Below are 13,760 nucleotides of genomic sequence, written 5' to 3' on the forward strand. Positions count from 1 at the left end.
ATAAGTGCAGACCAAACGAGAAAGAAGGAAGAGGCTGCAAAGTTTATCTGACCTATCAGTTTGACTCTTGCAGTTTACAGAAGGGAGTATTTATTTATTTATTTTATCATGTTAATGTGGCTTCATTTAAAAACAGTTGAGTAGAAGAGAAACAGCCAGGTGAGAAAGAACGGTCTTACCTTTGAAAAAGCTATACGACTGAAAAGTGTTTTTACTCCACAAGACTGCATAAAATAGCAGCAGAAATATTTATAGCATTCTAAAGTAAAACCCACAAGCCAACTCATACCACTGACCAAAACCTGCGTACTTGTAACGCAGTTTCTCCTTGAAAGCGCCTCCCGCAGAGAACTTGGTTAAATTTTTAATCAGAACCATGAGACTAATTTTCCTGTTACTTGCTGTACCTGTTCTTCAAGATCTACATCTGTGGCAGTGGCTGATGTTTATCAGTTGTCACATCAATTTTGTGCAGACTGAATGTTCAGTGATAGTTGTTCAAGATCTGAAATAATTAAAAAAAAAAATTTTTTTTCTAAAGGGGGATACCTAAATAAATATAAATATAGTTATAGGCAAGTAGGTAGTCAGTCCCTAGTTTTACAGTTATGTCATGCATTTTTACCTGCATTGCATAGCAGCACCGTTCTTAGTTTAGCTACTTCCAGTAATTATAAGTTAAATTATTGAAGTATTACAGTATTAAAGGTTTCTTTTAATACATTTTTAACATCAGGTGCTGTTTCTGTCACTGCTGTTGGAGCGCCTCATCCTTTGGGTTAACTAGGTAGAATAAAACCAAATACTGAAATTCCTTCAGTAGGATATGAAATTTTGGCTGGTATCAACCAGTGAATTTCAGGTCATATTGTTATAACAAATTATTGTCTTAGAGTTTCGATTTCATACGAACAAGCCCTTGTTAGCTGTCTGCCAGTGTGGAGGTGCATAGTTGATAGGTACTTTACGTTTACAAAGTCAGCTCTTTCTTATTTATTCCTTTTTTTTATGCATTTTTATGACTAAACAAGTGTATCAAGACTGTGATCACTTCTTTGCCCACAACATGGATTTAATCCATTCAGTTAGGCTTTTAAGAGTATAGACACAGATCATAATACCATGTTACTTTCTCCTGCAACGAGGAGTCATTGTCAATCCTGTGACATTGAAAACCTTGGAGGAAGTTTTTTCACTTAACTATACTGAAGGCAGCATGTGTGAGGAAGCACTTAAAATGGCTGTTTGCAGCTAAAATCCCCCAAAATTCAACCAGCTCCAACTTGTCTTCGACCTGTAAAATACCTTGAAGTTGATGTGGGGAAAAAATCTACATAATGATTGCAGGTATAGAATCATCCAGGAGAGAGATGAGTGGAATGCAGTTTAGCTTGGAGGGGGTCAACATTTTACTTCAAGTCAGAAGCCTTAACACACCCGCTGGTGTAGAGCGTTGAGCAGCTGGGACCTTGTACCAGTGCATGCATGAATTTATGTTTGAGGATTGGGTACTCGTGTTAGAGTTCAGCACTAGGAGGCCTAGAGAACATTGATGGAATTGGGACACGTTGTTGGTAAAGCTGGCTCTCCTCCAGTCACACCTCAGTTTGGTAAATTAAATTATGAATGAAATCATCAGGACATTTTTAGTTTTGCATACTATGCATTATAACTTTAAGCATGTTTCACAATCAGGTATTAACTCTCATAGAATGACTAGTTAATTATATAAAACAAATAAATGTTAAATGTGAGAGGAAGATGACCATGTATTTTGTGATGATGAATGAATTGACGCAGTGCCATTTGTTACTGAGAATGAAACGTGTTTATACACACCACTGATCATGTTTCACTCGGGCATAACCTCGATTCCCATAGTATGACCACAGGTACTGGAGGTGTAAAATAACATGTTTTATCATCCCACGTAGCAGAAGATTATCTTGATGACCCATCACAGTTTAGTAGAGGCAGTGATAGTTCAGTCGACACTTGTGCTTGTAAAAATTGGCTTTTGTTTGTATTTGTGTTCTCAAAGTAGCTCGCTTGAGGTTGTTCAAATTTGCAAGGCAATCATATCCAAATGTTAAGTGAAGAGAATTTGCGTCTGTAAGGCAGAAGTGGCATAGCATGTGCAAATTAAAATGGAGAAGTTTAAACACAGTAACAGCTTCTCTAAACATACTCAAGAAGTGGAGAATCGCACTGCGGTGAACCGCTGCATGATTGAAACATGCTAGTCAAGAAGGAGGTGGAAGAACTCCTTTTTACAGAAAGTCATGTCTTAAGAGAAGAAGGGCCTAGCTGCTGTAAAGCACGCTTAGGGCTGTGCGCTACAGTACCTATATTTTTTTATTTTATTTTTTTTAAAGCTGAATCGTTTTGCACGATGTATATAAAATTTCTTCTACATGTGCAGATAAGCAGAAGAAGATGGATGGATGGTCCGTTATAAGACAAAGCAGCATCTGACATGTCACAGGCACTTCTATCAAAATTTTATTTATTTTTTTTAACGTTTTCATTGAGCGTATGTTAAAGCAGCAGGTTAAGTGGTTGGGACTATTGCCTCAGCGAAGTTTAAACCTGCCGGGTAGCTGTTTGCATGTTCTCCCCGGGCCTGTGCAATCGTGTGGGTTCTCTCTGGTTGGCCCATTTTTCTCCCACAGTTCAAAGATATGCATGTTAAGTTGATTTATGATTCAAAATTGGCTGTAGTTATGGATTAAATGGTGAATGGCTGTCTGTCTCTCTGTGTTAGCCCTCTTACGGACCGACTACCTGTCCAGGCTATGCTCTGCCTGTTGTGTCAGCCAGGGTAGCCTTCAGCCCCCTGTGACACAACTTGGATAAGCACTTAGAGGAGTATAAATAACAGAAGTGGATTTTGTTATTCACCATCCAACTGTATCGAAATCAAATCAAATACTGTGTAGCCACAGTAAATAAATTTTTTTAAAAAAGAAGGTGATTATCTTTAAAAGAACAGAAATTCCATAATTAATGTAGTTTTGCCTTCTAGTTCATTCTGATATTTTTTGCGAAAATACAGTGAAGATGAGTGAAATAACTCATACCACTAGGTATTTAAACTTTGATACGTCATGTATATATATTCTGTTGCATAATATATAGTCTTGCGTCACTCTGAGCCTCACGGGGCTTTTAGGATCTTTGTCTCTGTCTTTAACTTTGTTGACATTTTCTGATCTGCGTGGCTCCTGTCTAGGCTCACAAACACTACTTTGCACTAAAGATAAGTGCTCTAATGCAGGAGGAAGCTATATTATGGAAAACTCTCTCTATATGATATAAATAATGCCTGAGTGATTTAGAGAATGAAAACACCTAGTGACACATGGGACAATTTTCAGATTGTCTTCTTGTTTCGCTGTCCTTTTAACAGATCTTTCATCACTTACTTTCTACCACATCTTTTAGCTTGGTTGTATCTCATGTACTCTTTCTAACCGTATCTTGCCCTCCCCCTCACATCCTCCCTTTCTGCAGGTGGTGCGGCTATGCCAAAACCCCAAACTGGCTCTGAAGAACAGCCCTCCCTACATCCTGGACCTGCTGCCAGACACCTACCAGCACCTGCGCACCATTTTGTCTCGTTACGAGGGCAAAATGGAGACTCTGGGTGAAAACGAGTACTTCCGGGTCTTCGTGGAGAACCTAACAAAGAAGACCAAGCAGACTATTAGCTTATTCAAGGAGGGAAAAGAACGCATGTATGAGGAGAATTCACAACCCAGGTGAGAAAATTGAATGAAAAAGGATGCCCGTCGTAATAGTACCCAAGCTTCTCTGTTCTCTTATCAAACTTGGTGAGCTGCTGTGTTTACTTTCCTCAATGAACCCATCTGAAATGGGCGATTTTGGTATGTGAAACCTTCTTAATGCAGCAGTTCACTGTGATTAATAATGACTGTGCAGGTATCAAGTGAACAATTGCTCCCATCCCCAGCCCCAAGGCTGCCTGTAGCTCAAGAAGCATCAAAACAAGAGGAGAGATGTGTTGTGGTTTGAGCATGTGAGCGTTTGTGGTCACAATGGCGCTTAATCTACAGCTGCCTGTCTGCATGCTGCTTTGTTTTTGTGCCTCCATATCTCTGCCATCTACTTGAACATAGTTTCTTCATGTCGCTGTCGAATTTCTCTTGTTTTAAAAGTCACACAGTGCCTCCAAGTAGGAGGCACCGTGCTTTGCATATTATTTCTCTGTCTAGAAACAAACTGAACTGTACAATCTGTCCTGAAAATAAGGAATTGTCCTGATTTTATGTTTGGAGGGACTTTGGATTATTGATAAAACATTCCACTTCTTCAAAAAAATAAAAATAAAAAAGCATTAGAAAGAATATCCGTTAAAGACAAAAGGTGTATCAGAAGACCTCAAAACTTATTACATATTTTTCTCAGTATAAAATGAGGTTAGTGGCAATTGGCAGCCTCTCTTGAGGTGCAGACTGCTGGAAGGAGCGGATCTTCTTCCTTTGTATTCTTGCAGATCCCTTTTGATTTGATGTATGCTGTGGGCGAATGCTGTTGGACATTGCTATGATGCACATTTTTTTCCTCTTTTCCAACAGATCGTTCCATATGATATAAACTGCTATCAGATGTTATCCCTGTAAGGGTTTTGTCCAGAATATTATTATGTCTTGCTAGCAGTGAGTAAGATGGCTTGTAACAGATTCCTTATAACACTTTGTTGTCAAGGCAGCTTTTATTTCTGACTGCTATCTTCACTAGCTTTTGGACTGGTCTGTCCCTCAATTACTCTGAGGTATTTGGAAATCGGTGAACCAAAACCATAGCCAAAGGACCAAAGCAAAATGTCAGGTATCATGTATAAGTACCTTGCACTTACACATCAATAGTTTTGCCCGGGCACACATCTGCTTCAGATGTCAACTGGGGAACCAACCATGGCAACGTTTTCCGGGCATCATTTGTTTTTCACAACGCTCATTACAGCATGTATGTGTTAGTTTAGGCTAACAGAGACAGAACAGTTCTGCCCACACATAGGGAAAAAAATTATTCATGGCTCTCCATTAACTTTAACACATAAAGGCGCCTCCTTGGCAATTCTGACTGCTAGCAAAAAACCCTCAAGTTTCTCTGCATTGGTGTGTGTCTACTTGTACAGCAAGTAATTTGTCACTAAAAACTTGGAGATCCAAATTTCAGTTGTAGGCCACTGTATTTCTGCAAGTCAGCCTATAGTATTTTGACAGACTTGTGTTCTAGTGTTATGTGGATAATTCAGAAATATGAGTAAAACTGTGTTCAGGTGCTTCAGGTAACTACAGGAACTTGCTAACACAACACTTGCAGATACCTAGACACTCGGTGCTAAAATAGCACTGTGGCAGAGCAAAGTTCAATATAGTTTGCTATTGCTTGAGCCAGTTTATCATCATACTAGAATTTCAAACTTGATCGCGGGGGGGGGCTTGACAAATTTAAAGAGGTATTGTTTTCTAAATCAAGATTAGAACAACAGAAACGATAATGTCAATGGTAAAAATCACTGGTAAACTTTTCTCAGCTTCAGTCTGGCACTTCAGTCTGAAACTGTAGTTGTGATATCCTGTTAAATTAACACTGTCTATTAGTATTACTGATGGGAAGCAGGATTAATATTTGCTGTCTAGCTCCCACATTATTATTTTATTATTAGCTATAGCCGCTAGCTGCTACCTTAATGATAACTGAGGGCTAATGTAGCTATTAGGTAATTGCTAATAGTTAAATGGCTAGCATTAACATGTGCACTATCAAGGTTAACATTTATGATAGCTGTTTAATACTTCAGTGTTGTTGAAATTGAAGCTTTACTGAAAAGTCCTTAAACTGTTCATCACCTACAGCTGTTAGTGAGGGGAGAGGCTGTATAGGTTCTGTGTAAAGTTCTGTATCAGCTGGAGGAGGCAAATGTGGCACTATTGGTGTTGATACTGTAGCAAATTAGTATCTAATGTGTTAGTAATTTTTAGTATTGGTTAATATCTGAGTACTTTTTTAGGGAGGGGCGGGGCTTGTGTTTTTCAGAGTATGACATGCACCCTGTTGGCCAGTATTAAGCTGATACCTGTACTGAGTGTGGGATCCCAATTGGTTCATCTCTGCCAAGTGAAGCTTTGCTGTTAGGCTATGGAATATATATATATATATATATATATATATATATATATATATATATATATATATATATATATATATAAAAAACCTTCTTTTTGATGGCTGGTAGGTGCTGACTTTTTCAGTAGCAGAAACATTAGTACTGCAAAAAGTTTGTGGGAAAATAGCCCAAGGCTCTCTTTCTCTGTAACCTCAGTAAACACTTTACAGATGATTCAAGTCATGCCGAATAAACATTAACTTCATTTTGTAAATTTTGGTCATTCTAAGAATCAGAAAAGTCTTTTAATATGCGCCAATATAATTGGTTGCTTGAGAATGACAAGTCCCTATCCACTCCTTGTTTATCACATCGAGATCACGACTGCAAAAATGTTCATTTTGAGACTTTTTAAGGAGACCTCACAAATTAGTGTTATACCGTTTGTGTTGAGCCCTCTTTACTGTAGGCAATTTTTGTATTTCAGAGTTTGCTGCCACATAGCTATAAGCATATTGTAATTATATAACCTGGGAAGACTTGTATTGTGTACTATTATTATTAATTTTCTAATTTCAAGGTCAAGTAATCAGGTACTATTATTTGACTCTTCATATGGCCCGCATGTACCCTTTGTTAAACACTGCTTTGGAAAGGGCAGTCTGTAAGCTTTGCTGCATAAGTCTGGCCTGAGTGTCACTTGTTTATAATGGATATACAATACTTCAGAATAAAAGTCTTAATGTTTAATAGTTTACAAAAACATGAGTTGGTCAAGCAGTTATGATAAGAGCAAAGATACAGCCAAAGAAGACCAGGGAGAGGCCTAAAAATGCAAATCATTGAAGAAGCCACTACTAGTTTACTTTGGAAAGCTGTAATGCTTCACCACTATGAAAAAAAGTACTCTAGAGCAGAGTCACTGTGCAGCAAATTGGCTCACAAAGTAGGCCTCTGTGGGTAGTCGCAGTTCCAGTGTCACTGTGCATGGTCTTTGTAATAAAACACTGAAAAGTCTACAGTCTTGTGTGAAAAGAGAGCGATGATTTAGATTATTCATACGCCTGCAACGAGGGAATGAGTTTGTTGTACGACTTGAATGACGGCGAGAAAAAAGCTGGCTCGTAAGTACGTTCATTTGTACCATTCACAATCTGATTATTGCAGTAAAGATGACCTTTTAAAAGGTCTTTAAAACTGCTAGAAATTTAGTTGCTTGACACAAATTTCCTTCGAGGGCCAAATTACTTGCAGAACTGAATCAGAAACACTTGGTACAAAGAGTTTCTTCACACATTAACATAACCTGTGCTTTCCTTTTGAAAACAGTGTTTTGTTTTGGATTTTTTTTTTTTTTTTTTTAATTATGCAAACATTTTATATAGCTAGTCCTAAAATGTACATCCTCATCTTATTGCTCATTTCCTCAATGAGATTTTTTTCTCAGCTACCATGACCGTAATGTTGCAGACAGAATTAAAAAAAAAAAAAAAAAAGATGCCAAGGCAACCGAGGGAAGAGGAAGTCTATTTCAACCACTCCTCTATTTAACATGAAGTGATAAAGCCGTTTTTAGACATAGTGTCAGTTTCTCACTGAAATTCATTTTTATCATTGCTTGATTGGCCCAAGAGGCCAAGGAGAGGAAACACACACACACGATAGCCAGGCTTTACACACAAAGACTGCCATTGTCTCAAAGGAGAAGGCAGTGGCAGTGACACTAACCAATGGGTGTCAGCCCACTTAAGAATGCTATAGAATCAACCAATGACGAGAGACGCTGGGAGACTAGTATTTGGTTAGGCTGCAGCTGAGGTTAACACAGGGCTAAAACAGAAAGATCCAGCTGATTAAATTAAAATGCAAGAAGACTGACACTTGTTGTTTCCTCCACTTTAACTTCAGGCAACATCTGTGCTTGTCATTGACTTCAGTGTCTATGATTGGGCTTTATAGCTAGTTTCAAATCAGAGTGAAGGATTTGAGTGTCTTATGAGAGCCCTAAATGCAGAGTGGGTGGATATGCTATGTTGTGATGTCGTGCAGACTTTTCCGCAGTGTCTTCCCAGGAGATTTAGACCCTCTATTTATCCAGCCCCCCACTAACATATGAGCCACGCAGATCGTTTAGCTTCAGAGATGAAGTAGCGTTGAGGTAGTGCAGTATACGCCTGGGTTTGTTGAGCAACACTTTTCACTCGGGTTTTGCGTGTTGGAGCAGCTGAGTCAGGTGGGAAGGAGATTTACTGTGTTCATGCATACAGAGAAGAGGAAAAGAGTTCATTATTGTTAAAAGTATAAGAGGGTGAGATGAAAGTGCAGCGACTCCGAGCAAAACTTAATTAACAGTGACAACCCATATTCGGTCAGAATCGGCAGAACGCAGTCAGCACTTCCTCCTTGTTTGCTTCACTTGCTTCCTCTTCTGGCTTTACACAACACACTTGAGCATTTTCTAGCATAAGAGTTCACGATGAGCCACGCTGGCATTAGTTGATTTTAATATACAGTGTATGTATTTTTAGATTCAACCCAAGAGTAAATACATTATTTGGCTGTTTTAAAGATTGCTAGAAGAGTAGGATTATCCTTTAAAGTTGTTCATTTTTATTTATTTATTTATTTCTGAGCAGGAAGTTGAGCTTAACAGACCATAATGGTTTATAAAAAAATGTGATCAGTCAGTGCAATTCTTTCTTCTTTTTTTTCCTTTTGACTTCTGCATTAACAGTCCAGTGTTTTGTAACCACCATCTCTTTCTGGTTGATAATTGATCTATGTTGAAAAAAGTGACTTTCTAAACCTCTTCTTGAGTAACAGCAGTTTTTTGGGGGGGTTTTTTGTTTTGTTTTGTTTTGTTTTGGGGTTTTTTTTTGCCCCAGTTTACTAATTCACATGTAGTCAAGATGCGAAACCTGCATTAAACATTACTCGTGGCACTTTCTCTGAGCATAGTCATACAGTAGAAGGGTTGATCAATGTGTCCTCAGCTAAGCCCTTCCGCCTGCCCTCCCATGGGTCTAAGCGGATACTGCTTTGACCTCTCTGAGAGTCTGTTTGATCATCTTCCTGGGCTGCTAAGCTGCCATTGCATCCTGACCACCGTTGATAGGTCCAGCTGGTTACAGGAAGTGGTGAGCTTATAGACTGCAGGCTGATGCATTGTGGAATAGCCTGCACTGCAGAAATATAATAATTGCGGTGCCGGGGGTTTATCTATTATGGTCTCATTTATCTTAGTTTTATTCTACTATGGTTTTGTCAGTAAGGCACTATGGCTGCTGGCTTTGTTTTAAAGCCCTGTTAGCACTGAGTAGTGTCAACATTTTCACATCCTTTTTGTTTCCCCCACATTCTGTTTCTTCTTGTGATTTGAAGATAAAAAAAAAAAATGTCCCTAACTGATTTAAACCACTTTAAGCCGCAAAAGGATCAAATTTGCAGAGCTATTTTTAGAATTTCTTTAATAATTCATTTTGTGGTACACTGATGACGGTATCGCTCAGATTTCACAGAGCCTCATGTAAAGCAGATGTTAATAAAAGACTAGCCCCAAGTCTTCCTCTGTTTAACCACAAGGAAGCAAAGAAAAAGAAATGGATGATTTTCTTGACAAAGATGAATTGCTTGCTTGGCATTGTACAGTATTTTCATGAGGTATTACAGGATGTGTTTAGGTTGCCTCTCTATTCCCATGTTCGAGAGGCAGCCTAAACACATATACATTAACAACATTTGCACCCATACAGTGCTCAAAGAGTATCAGGAAACACTATAAATACTACATTTTGACCACTTACTAGTGATGTTTTTCTGCTTATTGCTTCTCAGTTTGCTTCTTTATTTTATCATTGTTAGGTGAGTGATTTTTACCTTGGGAATGTTGATCAAACAAAACAAGACCTTTTTAAAGACTAAATAAATAATTGGTTAATCATTTAAAAAATCAATAATAAAGCAACATTCAGCTGCAGCCCCCCACACAGGAGGTAACATTTTTATCCACACACCCTTTAGCCTTTCACCCCATTGCTCTTTCTGTGCTTACTTCCAACTTCCCTTACTGACAGCACATTGCTCCGGTCCTTTGCACAATAGAAAACTGCATTCCAGACGAATTTCAGTGGTATTATTACAATGCTCAATCAGTAGGAACAACTTCCTCCAGCTTCTACTCATTCAGCGTTCCCTGCAACTGGACTGCTGTACAGCCACTCATTAAAACAATGATTTGGATCCACTTCTTTTCACAAATATAAACATAGCCACTGGCTAGCTCTACGTTTGTTTTGGTCCTAATTATCAGTTTCAAAGTTTATTTCTTTTGTTGCAGTGCTCACATCTTCCCAATGCTATAAGATCTGAATAAATAAAATATCCCAGCATGAACTTCATTTTCCAGTTGTTTATAGTAAGTGTTTCTGTGGGGTCAATAACTCATGTAGTCAAGCCTTCATGGACAAAGAAAGATGTCAGTGTGTGGTACAGTACCTTCAGTATTTGGACATTTTTATCTGTTTTTTTCTGTTTTGCTTCATTGAGAAAAGGCTGTCCTAAAGTGTGACTTGCTATTTTCTGTACCTGACCTCCACATGAAACAAAGGTCTGTCTCTGTGGGCACGGCTCTTAAATTTGCCTATCTAAAAGTCCATCTTATCTCTTTTGCTAGTATACTGTAGGAAAGGTGTTTATAGTATTGAATGGAGTCATGCGGATATGCAGCACTGCATTACGGTTATGTCGGATCACACTGAATACAGGAGAAATTTGCATGAATATCATTCACGTCTGCTTTATCAGTCTATGCTTTAGTTTTATGTTTTAGCTAGACCAACTGCTGTTTATCATACCAGTTTAAAATTGAGTTTCTTTCAAATGGACAGTTTCACATGAAAGAATAGCTTAGTGAGAAAACATGCTACTCTCAGCCTGTACTGTTGAGGTTTTAATAATTGTGACGTTGTTAACACAAGAAATAGTTCCGGCATTGTTTCCCATGGAAATGAAACACACTCACCCTCAAAGCTTTGATAGTTTTACACCTCACCAAAAAGGAAGTGAGTAAGAATAAAAACCTTGAATTCTGAACTATATTGAACTATCACCATGAAATCTCCTAATATAGCTCAGGGTGACTTGAATGGGGTTCAGCCCTTTTGCATACTCATGCCCAAACTGAAATTTTTGACACCCTTGAGACGATTTACTGTATTAATACGTGTCTTATTGCAGAAAAACCATTGTTCAGCTTCCCACCGCTGCTGTTCTCTGCTGCAGTCGGTGCAATTCATAGGACTGAACGTGCTTCCTCCTTCGCTCATCTCCATGTGCAAACTGATATGAAATTAAAAAAAAAAAAAAAGGCCTCTCTCTTCCGATGCTACTGGAGGGAAATTTGACAGTTGGCTAGTTGGTGGTGATGTAGTTGGGAGTAAATTAAGGAAAGCTTTTAGTGGTTAGTCTAACGGCTATCATGATAGGAATGGAAAACACAGTTCACACTTCAGAGGCTGCGGGTGTTTCAGCTTCAATTACATTTTCCTGCACTTGTAGCTTGGGGCTCTGTGCGCGGATATATACAGGCACACAAATAGCAGAGCATCATGGTTATTTATGTCGCAGCGATATCACTGAGCAGTCGACTCGTGTAGTCCTCACACTTAGATTATGGTGATTAGCATGACGCAACCCACCATCTTCTCTGCCTCGAAGGGTACAACAAGCAGTTGCTGTTTATGCACACAGATAAATGAGCTCAGATTTGCACTCAGATATGGGTTGTCGCTGTATTGAGAGGATTTGGCTGAAACTGAGCTGCTTTGTTTTATTTTTTTATACAGTATTTTATTTCTGATCTCGGTTGAAGCATGTCTAATTTACTACTGTGATAAAGTGCTTTATGAGAAGCTTGAAATAAATTAAAATGTGTTTGAAGACATTTGAAAGGATTTTCCTAATGCTTTTGTGTATTTTATTTATTTAGGACTATGTGCAAAGAAGCAGTTAAGTGTGCTTGGATCAATGCTGTCTCGAGGTTGTTGGTTGTTTGCTGTCATGGCTGTTTCCTGATGGAGATCTGGAATGAAGCCAGTTTTTGGAGGGTTAAAAGTGATGACAGGCAAACCGGAAAGCCAGAATTTCAAACACACTGTGCACACCCCAATACAAAAGCTACATTAATTTTTAATGTATGTGTATATTTTTATCGCCATTTACCACATTGTTTATTTAAAAGTTCACTGCTGGAATTAATATTAACCCTGGCAGAAAGTGCTGTCCCTTTTTCCCTGGATTGTCACATGTAAATAAAAATGATCTCTGTCCTTGAAAAGTACAGGATGGTAGGCTTGTGAGATTGTTTTGGTATGGACAGAGCTTTGGCTATTTTATTGTTTTTGTGTGTGTGTGTGTGTGTGAGAGAGAGAGAGGGAGAGAGGGAGAGACACATTTTTCCTGACATTTCTGGAAATTAATTTGCTTTGTTGTAAAATACTTATACTTGGGAACTCCTCTTCATGATGTGAATACCTAATATGTCCTATCTGCATCAGTTGTATTAACACTGCTGCAGTCTGTGTCCTCGGTACAGTGCTTTGCATACTGCTGAAACAGCACAGTGACTCCTCACAGTGACTCCTCGTGTCGGCTGTAATAAATTAACTTGTACCTGTTGAACTAATTTGTGCACTGAGACTGTTTTGTCTGTTTCTGTCTGCAATATTTCCAACTGATCCAGCACCCCCCTCCCCCTTTTTTTGTTTATTTTAAATATTGTTATTGTGAAAGCATCACTGTGATAGACTCATGGTGCGATGCAATTGTGACATGTTGGTGTGTGTATTTTGTCAAAAGGGTTTTGCAAATCTGTTGAGAAATTTACTTCATTATGATTTCCCAAAAATCTATGGGGAGTAAGAAGAACATGGGTCTGTATTTTTCTGGTCTCTTAAGTGGAGTTGTCCTCCAGTAGCATGTGGAAGATCTGTACACAGTCACAACAACCCAGCCCCGCCTCTTCATGCTGGTCTTCAGCCTCGTTTCACACACTGCTGTGGGATGGCATCTCATTCTTTAACCAGCATTTGTCGCAAGCCAGTGTGGTTGTGTTGGTCACAACCACTGGCACGAACAGCACACTCAAGCTGATCCCACAAGTGTGCAGTGGGGTTAAGGTCAGGACTGCAGGAAGACCATTACATCCTCTCCTTTCCCAAATTCTGGAGGTAGTCTCTGATAAACCCCGCTCTGTGGGGTGAGCATTGTCATCTTGGATGATAGAGTTCGGTCCCAAACTGTGGAGATATGGGAGCTCCAAGCAAGAGTCAATAGCAGAATAAGTTGTTTGGCACTGGCAAAGATTTGGCAGGTTTTTTCATGGGTGCATCCCACATACTCAACTCTGCTGCTCAACCCATAAATGTATTTTCCTTACAAATGTGGCACCAGTTAAGGGGAAATAAACAGGCTTTCCAATGATATAAGATTTATTGCCAAGAAGCATTGTTATAAAGAAATAAGTTTACTTAGGTCTGCTCTAGGTTAATTTATTTTATGTTGTTGTAAACAACTTTCTGGTAGCTTTGTCGGGCTCGGTTTGTGTTTGATCTGCATTTCCCTTTTG

General features: G+C 38.9%; 1 protein-coding gene across 1 annotated transcript in view; it reads left to right on the forward strand.

The window, feature by feature from the left end:
* The window catches only part of cbl (Cbl proto-oncogene, E3 ubiquitin protein ligase), a 36,200-nt gene that overhangs the window by 1,088 nt on the left and 21,352 nt on the right, over window positions 1–13,760 (forward strand). Inside the window, exon 2 of the mRNA XM_030743694.1 lies at window positions 3,514–3,761. Coding sequence (XP_030599554.1) covers window positions 3,514–3,761 — 248 coding nt within the window. The remainder of the gene's footprint in view (window positions 1–3,513; window positions 3,762–13,760) is intronic.

This window comes from Archocentrus centrarchus, chromosome 13, assembly GCF_007364275.1.
Source record: "Archocentrus centrarchus isolate MPI-CPG fArcCen1 chromosome 13, fArcCen1, whole genome shotgun sequence".
NCBI lineage: Eukaryota > Metazoa > Chordata > Actinopteri > Cichliformes > Cichlidae > Archocentrus > Archocentrus centrarchus.